General features: G+C 41.7%; 1 protein-coding gene and 1 long non-coding RNA gene across 3 annotated transcripts in view; one reads left to right on the top strand and one right to left on the bottom strand.

The window, feature by feature from the left end:
- The window catches only part of LOC103155984 (uncharacterized), a 1,739-nt gene extending 864 nt beyond the window's left edge, over positions 1 to 875 (top strand). The window contains exon 2 of the long non-coding RNA XR_478093.2: positions 420 to 875. This is a non-coding gene — a long non-coding RNA (uncharacterized LOC103155984). The remainder of the gene's footprint in view (positions 1 to 419) is intronic.
- Positions 1 to 5,863, bottom strand: part of maea (macrophage erythroblast attacher, E3 ubiquitin ligase) — an 11,494-nt gene extending 5,631 nt beyond the window's left edge. Inside the window, exons 1-2 of one of the 2 annotated variants that reach the window (XM_007577882.2) lie at positions 5,668 to 5,863; positions 2,083 to 2,265 (exon numbers count right to left, since the gene is read on the bottom strand). In XM_007577882.2, the coding sequence (XP_007577944.1) occupies positions 2,083 to 2,265; positions 5,668 to 5,736 (252 nt within the window). In that variant the 5' untranslated portion in view covers positions 5,737 to 5,863. The other variant, XM_016663945.1, reaches the window with a different exon arrangement.
- Positions 5,864 to 10,492: the final 4,629 nt, after the last annotated feature.

Here is a 10,492-nt window from a genome sequence, read left to right as displayed (position 1 = left end):
TGGCAATAAATTCACCTAATTTAGACATAATAGACATATTTTAGTACATATCTAACATCTTTTTTTTTTAAGCTACATGCTGCAGGTCTAAGCAGTTGTTTGGTGTGAGAGTTCATTGCTGTGTGGAGGATGAGCGGCGCTTCGTCTGTGAAATATTACTTACTAGCTGGAGCGTTTAGTGGCGGTCCAAGAGCGAGAGCAGAACCAGCTCGAAGACTTGAATTATTTTTCGGATTATTTGTTTAGCTTTAATCTGGTGAATGTTGGTAGCTGTGCGCTGCTTTACCTGCCGTCTGGATCCGGATGTCCTTTTTTCCTGCTTTGAGCCTCAGTGTAGCCAAACTCCATCAAGTGTTTGTTTTTTAAATGCCATTTTAGATTCGTTGTGTTGATGCATTTTGACGTGCTTCACCCTCGAGGTAATTTTCCACCGCAACACGCAAACGTCCCCATTCTCTCTCAGAGCGTTAAAGTTCCACACAACAGGATTTGTTGCTGTGCGCTTGTGCAATGTGAAAGAAAGAGGAGACCAGCTGCACATGCAGGCTGCAAAGTGGGATAAATGTGATCGGTTTTGGTGATCAGCAACAAGACACAGTGATCACCGATCCACTTTTTCATGGAAATCGGCTGATTATGATTGGTGGCCGATCGATCGGCACACCTCTACTAATAACCAGATTATTAAATACAATCATGACATCATAAGAAAGCTTCTAACAATATTTCACAAGAGGAGGGGGAAAAGAGAGGGTAAATGGTCTTTTTGGAAGCTAATCAGAATAGAACGTGTTACGATTTGTTCGGATGCATTATAGTATAACCACATCAGAATTCTTGACTGTTTCTCCAACTCAAGAATAGTAAAAGTTTATGAAAAGATACAAATAAATAGAAACAGAAAAAACATTGAGAAATACCTGATTTTACCTGGCTAAATCAAAGCAGTACAAAAACCATGGAGGGTCATTTTAATATCTCCCTATTTGATATTTATTCTGCATAATGAGCTTGATTTCTAATTAGTAGCAAACAAAAACAAGAACATTTACAGCCGCTGCCTGTCAGCTCCATTTTGTAACAACCCAGGACGTTCTGACGTCGCCATAGAGACGTAGTGGAACATACGCATGCGCAGGAAGCACCACAACAAACAGCAAAAAACTACACAAATGAAAGCGAGAGATTCAATCCACCCGGTCTTCGTTTATAAGGACAACATATGGGCTAATTTTGGTTTCTAATAAACTCCCGGAAAGACAGCGGTTGAACACGAGCTTTACCGGGTTCAGGGCTCTGAAGTTGTAGTTGTCAAACTAATGCTAAATTTGGCCAGTAGGACAAAGTCTCAAGGCAGTAAAAACTGACACTGGACACAAATGACGTCAAAAAAGCTAAGCGTGTTTTCATTCCCGATAGTCCGGTAGACTCGGTTCGATTGGGAGCAAAACTGCAACATTTGGTTACATTTTCACACTGCACTGCGTCAAACGCAGCCCGTTTCCCTCCTCACGTGTGGGGGCGCTGCACCTAGAACCACTGAAGGAAACTATTAAAAAACTTCCGGAGACACTGAGCGCACAAAATCAAAACTAAAGAGTGGCGTGAGATTTTAGCGGTTAGAGGATTCCTCGTTTGCCTTTATCCAAATACCGTGAGCCATTTCTCCCGCTAGCGCTGAGCGTTCACGTTTGTTTTGGCTGAATTTACCCAGAATACCCTGCGCTGTGGTCCGCTTCCTGCTTTCGGAGTGGTCTCCGGCTTTTGTACCGCGCAAGAGCCGATTTCAACCGAACCGATACCGAGGTTTGCAGGCGGACAAAAGTTTCGATTAGGAGTTCAAACCTAACTAAACGAACCGAACCTTCTGGAAAAAACAACTGGAGTTCGAACAAAGCGGCCGGCTGGTTGCCATAACAGCCACCTTTAATTGGCGATATGCCTTTTAAAAATGTTTTTGATGCTGAATTTAGAAACCACATTTTGTTAGAAGAAATAGAGTGACTTTTTTACAGTCTCGTAACATCCACCCTCCATAGATCCGGTTCGGTCCGGTCGTTTCAACCCGACCGGATCCCTCACCTTCCTCTTCAGGGCGCTGAGTTTTTCCACCACTCCGTCCAGCAGCGACACCACGGAGTCAACCACCGGGAAGCTGCTGAGCGTCTTCTCCAGCTCCGCCACCACCATGGTCACGTGACTCGTCTCCCGGTCGATGTTCTTCTGGGCCGCTCGGAACCGTTTGTTCAGGGTCTCATACGGAACCTGGAAACACAGCAGCCTTACGTCACGGCTAAAAGGTCAAAGAACCGGTTCAGATCGTTCATTCAAGAACAAGCATGCATCGCAAACATGCATAAACATGCAGATCAACAATTAAGAAAAAAAATCATCTGCAGAAAATTAAATTAAAAGGAGCTCGATTCCCTTCCACAGATTATGTCAACCAAATGATAATTCTAAAGTAAGAAACATTTTTATTATAAAAGTTACATACTACAGCTGTAATTCTAGTAAATGTCACCAGATGTTACTGCTCCTTCTGTTAACATTCAATACAAGACAAAATATTATGCTGAAATAATGTTAAGAACATTTTAAGAGTGGAGGACAGATTTGTCCATAAATGCATGCAGAGGACGGCGCTGATCCACTGAATGAATGAATCCCTCCTCTTCGGTTAATTTCACAGGAAAACTGTGCCAACACTCCAGCAGGAACTAATGGATCCCATTCAGAAATCTGTTGAAGTCCACCAGCAGAGTGGGAGCGTATGCTTCAGCCATGAAGCGACTGTTCGTCCTCACAGACTGAGAGACATCTGCTGAGACGTTTGTTGGTTTCTGTAACAGTCATCCAGCTTCATGTCCGCCTCTCAGGCTCCGTCCGTCTGTTTACTGCTTCATTTAGACCCTGGAACGTTTCCACATAGTGCCATTTACAGCACAATCAACCATGTTAGCATCAGTTATTATAAAAATGCAACAAATATCAAATATGAATTAAAGGAATATGGCTTTGTAATTTAACTCATTGAAATCGGGCCTCTGTCTCTTTAAAACTCCTCTTTCTGAAGCTCCGCCTCCAGGAAGTCATCCAACATGGCTCCTCTATTAACCCTTTAACGTTTTTACCAGTGTTGCTCTGAGCAGCAGCTCCTATAATGAGCTCAGCAGGTGTTTGCTATTTGCTGCTGGCTAGTCTAGAGGAGCTGAGTGGGGAGGAGCTGCACCTCGAAGGTGGGGCTAGGTCCACAACTGCACAACTGAATGGTTGCCATGAAGATTAAATAACTTCTCGAACATGTGTGGAAAAATTAAGACAACACTCCATTTTTGATTTTGATGAGAGAAGAACTAAAATAATGGGCAGATTAAAAAAAAATTACATGATGCTGCTACTGTAGAAAAGTAAATAGGATGAGGCAAAAATATATATAAACTACAAGAATTTATTATTTAAATATAGTCATAATATTAGCAAAAGAAAGATGCACTTTTACTAGAAAAACATCTTAAAATAATGAGAAAAAAGTTGTTTTAATGAGAGTTATCAGGATGAGTTCTGGATAACTGGACTGCAAGACGCCAGAAAAATATATATTTTTCCTCCATCGTCCAACTGGTCAAATAGAAAGCTGGCATACAGAATGAGCTGGCATGAGAGTAATCGTTTAATACCCCTCAGCAAAAATACAACAATCCCCTTGTTTCTGCACAAAAATGTAAATGATGCAAAACCTGATCTACGGAAAAATATTAATCCAACTGCTGCTGAAATAATAAAAAGTACTAATAAGTCATAAGAGTGTTATAGACAGAATTATTATTTTTATTCCTTTAGTCCACAAATTTAAACAGAAAAGATGACAGATGGTTTTCTAAGGTTATAAAGTGATGAAAAATGGGAATTAAACAAAGTTTTATTTAAAATGAAATAAAATCTGACTGTTTCAAGGCAGAATATTCTGTTACAGTTTTTAACTAGGAGAGAATCTTACTCTGCTGTCGGACTGAAACGATTAATCGGATTATTGAAATAATCATCAACTAATGTAGTAATCGATTAATCACTAACTGGAGTATATAGAGTCAAAATAAAACATTAGCTGAAGGAACAACACAGTTGAAGCCAAAATTAAACCAACAATTTACAATAAAATGTTTTTTTTTTAATTGTCTCCGTCTGTATATCAAACACAGAAATCCTCAAGTGGCAGTTTTAGTTTCACCTGATTCAAATTCTGCATAAAAAAATCTCTCAACTCCTTTGGCATTAAATAACTGATCCAAAAATTAAACACTGGATCAACCCTCTCATGCTTTTAGCTGCAGATGCATCTTTTGCTACAAATAATCAAGTAGTTCACTCAAAGAATGCTGCCATTGCATTTTAGGAAATAAAAAGGATTTGAATTATGCACTTTTATTTTTAATAGTGTATCAAAATAAGCTTAAATGGTCCAATGAAAAATATGCAGAATGTTATATTTTTGATCAGATTACTGGATTAATCATCTGATTAACTAAAATAATCGCTCTACTACACTGTAACAAGCATAACCTTTGGGATGAATTAACTGATATTTATTCTAGTTCTAATAAAAGCTAGACATGGAGAAATGTTTGAATTTTCTTTGTGATTTTTGGATAGAAACGTAAAGATATGACCTCAGCATCATCAGAAACGTTTCTTAATACTCCTTCATGAGGAAAATCGCTGCTGCCACACCTAGAGCAGGGAGATAAGATCCAGTTTGATGCGTTTAGCTGGAGATGGAGGTTATTATGAGACATCTGGGGGTTTTCTGCAGCAGCATCACTGCTGTGCTGCACAAAAAGCCTCTTCTGATGCCAATTAGAACATCAGCCTGGTCCCAAAATGGAGCCCATCATCTCCCTGCAGCGGAACCACAGCGGTCCATTCCAGCTCGGTTTCACTGAGCCGGTACTCACCGCGGGTGTGGGTGTGGAGGCGCTGTCATTGGACCGGGTCCGCCGGTGTCGCAGTCCCGCTCCGTGGGATGGAGGAGCGGTGCGTGTGTGCGGCAGCCGGCGGCGGTTTCTCCTGCTGGCCATTTTGAAGCGCACACAGGCGGCAGGAATCTGATGACACTGCGCTAACACACCGAACCGCTTCCCCGAACCCCAACCGCCCAGAACCACCCCGAACCAGCTCCACGGACCGGGTCGGTTGGTTTTCACCGTTAGCAAGCGAATCACGTCTGCTCCAGAAAGGAAGAGCAACCATGTTGTTTCAGCCTCTATTGAAGATCCGAACCCGTCCGTTTAACCCGAACCGGGTTGGGCAGCAGTCAGAACTTTTCACATTTTACCAAAGAACTCAGATTTTGATGGTAACGGGACCGAACTAACCCGCAGCGGGTTCAGTTTGCCTAAAACTGAGCCAGAATTTGACCTTTGGAGGGATTCTGTCCCAACAATCCGAACCGCGAGCAAAGCAGATCAGCACCGAACCCGTTAAAGTGTAAACGGTTCTGATTCTTGCCTTTAAACCCATGAGGCTGATGTTCTGGCCATGCTAGCTTAGCTAACCTTAGCCACTTTCCAATTAACCACCAACCAACCTCTTTAAAACAGAACCGAACCCCCCGGGAACCTGGAGCACCCCGAACCAGGGACGTGTACCGGTGTGTGGCGTGTTTACCTTCAGTGTGGGATATTCCTGGACCTTCAGAGCCATGGACAGCTGGGCTGCTGTCTCTTGCACCGCCATCTTGGTTCTGTGCTTTTCTGCTGGCTGTTTTTGTTGTTTTTTTCCCCTTCAGCTCAGAATCGCCTCAGTGTTCACTACCGCCACCTATCGACACGGTGCCGATACTGACGCAGATTCCTATGTTGCGTTCCACTTGTAATCGAAACTGGGAAAATCAATTGAAAGGTGAACGGATGTCGGATTTTCCACTGGGAATGCAGGAGCAACTCCGATTAGAACTCGTCAGGTCATCGCGTTTCATTACGGCCGCTCCTCGCATTATTTTACAAAACAAACATGTAAGAGTGTCTCTAAAATCAATGTCATTTATAACGCCTCAAATTTAAACTAAGAAAAAAATAAATAAAAGTGATGTTTTTGTAAGGAAAATACAGCTTAAAAATATGTTTGTCAGAGATGATTCAAACAATGTCGATGAGTGTCGCCATATTGAAATCCGAACTCAATTTGAACACTGTTCCTTCTGAAGTAACCTGAACGCACCACTACCCTTTCCCCCCTTTTTCTCTACTCCTAAACTACGGAAGAGGATTAGGGCCACGGAGAAAAACAATTCTGATCTGAAGGTTCTTTAAGGCTTTAAAAGTTCTGACTTTTATGAAGTGGAAAAAATATAGATTAAATCAGAATTCTGACTTTACGGTGAGAAAAGGTTTTCTGGTAACAATCAGCCTTTACTGCATCATTTTATAAAATGTCATCACTTTCCTGTTTATGGTAGCAACACTCTTTGGTGTGGAAGCTGTTTCTGGTGATTGAAAGAAACTTCAGGGAGGCTTGGAGATGTACGAAGCAAATTCCAAATTGTTTGAACATTTCACTCAGGTTGAGGGAGAGAAGAAGATTTTTAGCAACTAATAGGAAGGCTGAATGTTTTACGGTTAAGTTTTATCGGTTTGAATTTTTCCCAATTTTCTTTCAAGTTGAGCCTTGAATGTTAATAGACACAAAACCCAAGTCAAAATGACCATAAATTAGTCTTTCTTTTGAAATAGTTGTAGAATTTATGGCATTTATTAATAATTAATTATCACTCAATGCATGAATGGTAGGAAGATATTTAAAATATTTTTCTGTATTATATTTTCTGAATGATAAAAGCAATTTTGGCAGCAAAAGAAGGTAAAAATCCTTTTTTTTGTAGAGTCTCATTTAATCTCTTTAGGTTGTACTTTGATTCGGTTTTTTGTTTAGTTTGTGGACCAGCAGCTATAAAAACAGAAATATTTCAACCCAATCATGTTTCTGTTCATCACATCTCTTCTATGGAGCGCCAAAACAAATAAGTTAACAAAAACAGAATTAACTCCTCAATTACATGAATTTAACCAATGAAATGCAATAACTTAGCAAAATGTGATAAGACCTGAAATGGGAATATTTTCTTATTTAAAAAAAGGATTAAATTGTTTATTTGCATCTTTGAATGTATTTCCAATATTGCCCAAAAAAGGGTTAAATGAAAAATATCCAGACCGCGCCATTTTAAAAATCCAACTAATCAATTTATCAATGTATTAATAAAATAATCATTAGTTGGAATTCTAATTAAAATTAAGTAATATTTTTCTTTTTGTTTCTGCTGATTGAAACATATTAATCAGTAATGTTTGTTCTAATTTAAATGTATATATTATTATATATAATATTTGTCACATTTTTACACTTCTCCTCACTGCATGAACAAGAAAATGGAAGAAAAGGGACAAAACGTTCCAGAGTGAAATCTCCCTCTGTGACATAAATCCTGCTCCTCTCTTCATCTCCAAACGGCTCCATCCGGAGGAGCCGCCTGCGCCTGCAGCGCGGTCCATCGCCGCGCTGCAGCGTCTGAGGCGTCCTCTCTGCTCTGCAGCTCATGGATTCCTGTTTGTCTCTGACGTTCAGGCCTCTCATGCATGCTTCTGGTGCAGCAGCGGCAGGTTGTGAGGACGGTTTTAACGGACTGGGTGTGTGATCGATCGCTCTGGGTCTGGCTGGCTGTCGGTTCTGATACGGCCGGCGCTGATCGGATCTGCAGCAGAACCATTAGACATGCTGCAGTGGAGATGAAGGAAGAAGAGGAGAGAGGATCAGATTGGGAGGGAGGGAACTTCAACTGGCTCTTAAAAACCTAAAACAATTATAAAGAAACTGATGAAGATTTCGTAGTAAATTCAGGTTTTAGCTATTTTTCAGCTTTCACATGTATTTTTCTTATTAGAAATTATGTGCAAATATCAACATCCACTGTATGGATGTATGAAAATGTTGCTATTGTCTTATTTTGAAGCTGCAGTCTGTAACGTCCATCCATCCATTTTCTGTACTCTCTTGTCCCCTGTGGGGTCGGGAGGAGCTGCTGCCTCTCCAGAAAACGTTCTGGAAGAGAGGCGGGGCCACCTGGACAGGTGGCCTGGACAGGTCGCTTGGACAGGTGGCCTGGACAGTGGACAGGTCGCTTGGACAGGTGGCCTGGACAGTGGACAGGTCACCTGGACAGGTTGCTTGGACAGGTGGCCTGGACAGTGGACAGGTCACCTGGACAGGTTGCTTGGACAGGTGGCCTGGACAGTGGACAGGTCACCTGCACAGTGGACAGGTCACCTGGACAGGTCACCTGCACAGTGGACAGGTCACCTGGACAGGTTGCTTGGACAGTGGACAGGTCACCAGTCTGTCGCAGGGCAACACAGAGACAAACAACCACACACACTCACCCAGGGAGAATTTGGAGAAACCAATAAACCTGACAGACATGTTTGTGTTTTTGGACTGTGGGAGGAGGCCGGAGTACCCGGAGAGGACCCACCATGCACAGGGAGAACATGCAGACTCCATGCAGAAAGACCCTGGGAATCGAACCCAGAACCTTCTTGCAGCAAGGCAACAGCTCTACCAGCCCCCAGTCTGTAACTTATGTAAGAAATATTCTTTATAAATCTGTTAAAATGGCCATCATGTCGTTACGGTTTATTTTAACAGATAATCTGTTAAAATATTGATCTCCTCCACCTCTTCCAGAGCTGCTATTGCTGTCTGAAGAAATGCCCGACCAAAAACAACCAATCAGAGCCAGGAGGAGGAGAGGCTTAGTGCTGTCAGTCATCCTAATGTACATGCTGCTATAAGTCCTCATGGTGAATAATGACTTACAGTTACAGGAAAACTGTTTATCTGCCATCATCAGTGGCTATGCGAACTAGCCTTAACATTCCCGACCTGCTATGCTAGCTGCAGCCATAAGAGGCTGTGATTGACAGCGCTAAGACCCGCCTCCTGGCTCTGAATGGCTGTTTCTAGATAGCACTGGGAGAAGGCAGAGTTACATACTCCAGCTTTAAAACCTAAAAATAGAAATAAAATATTTTCTCTTCAAAACTGACAACAGATTTCCTGCAGTAGATATTTATCACAGATGATAAGTTGTTGTTTTTGAGCTAGCCGTGTGAAGAAACTCCCTGGATGCGGGTCAGAATCGTGATGTAAGAGATGCTGACAGATTCTGTCTCGCAGGCAAAGAAGCCCATCTCTACCGCTCTGTGTCAGAGTGTGTGTGTGTGTGTGTGTTATTGTTTTAGCTACAGGAAAGAAAACTTTATTCAGCTTTGCTAAAAACAGACACAGGAAGAACGAAGCAGCATGTTGGAGATGTAAAAACTTTTCCACCAATCCGTTTAGTGTAAACTTCTGCTGATAATTTTATGTGTTTAACAGTTTGAAATGACTTTCCACTGATATCTTTGTGTTTATTGTTTGTTACCATCCATTTTCTTATACCCTGATCTCTAATGGGGTCAGGAGGAGCTGCTGCCTCTCCAGCAAATGTTTTGGGTGAGAGGTGGGGTCACCTGGACAGGTCACCTGTCTGTCGCAGGGCAACACAGAGACATAACCATGCACACACACTCACACCTAGAGACAATTTAGAGAGACCAATTAACCTGACAGTCATGTTTTTGGACTGTGGGAGGAAACTGGAGAACCTGGAGAAAACCCACCATGCACAGGGAGAACATGCAGAAGGACCCGGGCTGGGAATCGAACCCAGAACCTTCTTGGTGCAGGGCAACAGCTCTACCAACTGCGCCACTGTGCAGCCCACTAAACACATTAATGTGTGTTAATTATTCTATACTAATACATTAGCTCATGCTAATTATTTTGCTAAAGTTTTATGTGTTTAGCATCTTGTTGAGCAAATTAGTGAATCTAAATTTTGGTTAGCTGTGCCGACCTCAGTTTTAATAAGACATGATAAAAAGGTATACACTGGCTGATTTTTTCACTTATTTTTCCAATGTTAAGAGTAAAATAATCTGGCAGTGGAACTAGTGTTTTAAATCAATCACAGGAATTATTTACTAAAAACAAGCTTCTTCCTCTTCCTGTAAAGTTTCTTGTAAATTAGCACAGCAGAAAAATCGAGAAAACTAAACTATTTGCAGTGGAAATGAGGCTAAAACATTTGGTTATGATACTGTGTTTTGCAGTGCAGTGAATATTCAGTATTAATTATTACTTTCTGACTGGATCTTCACAGTTAGTTGTATTTTTAACAGCTAATATCAACAGAACCGGTTTTTCCTCTTCGTCGCCTTCTTGCATAACTCAACTTTTTTTTCCCTCCTTGTCGGTTTTCAGGAAACAAAAGATGAATTTTGGCCAACGTCAGCTCCTCCCCTCCCTACACACACACACACGCACACGCACGCACACGCACACACATACACACACACACACACACACCCACACACACACACACACACCCACACAC

The sequence above is a fragment of the Poecilia formosa genome, unplaced genomic scaffold (assembly GCF_000485575.1).
Source record: "Poecilia formosa unplaced genomic scaffold, Poecilia_formosa-5.1.2 Scaffold458, whole genome shotgun sequence".
Classification (NCBI taxonomy): Eukaryota; Metazoa; Chordata; class Actinopteri; order Cyprinodontiformes; family Poeciliidae; genus Poecilia; species Poecilia formosa.
Note: the sequence above shows the minus strand (reverse complement) of the source record. Positions and strands in the feature narration are given on the sequence as shown.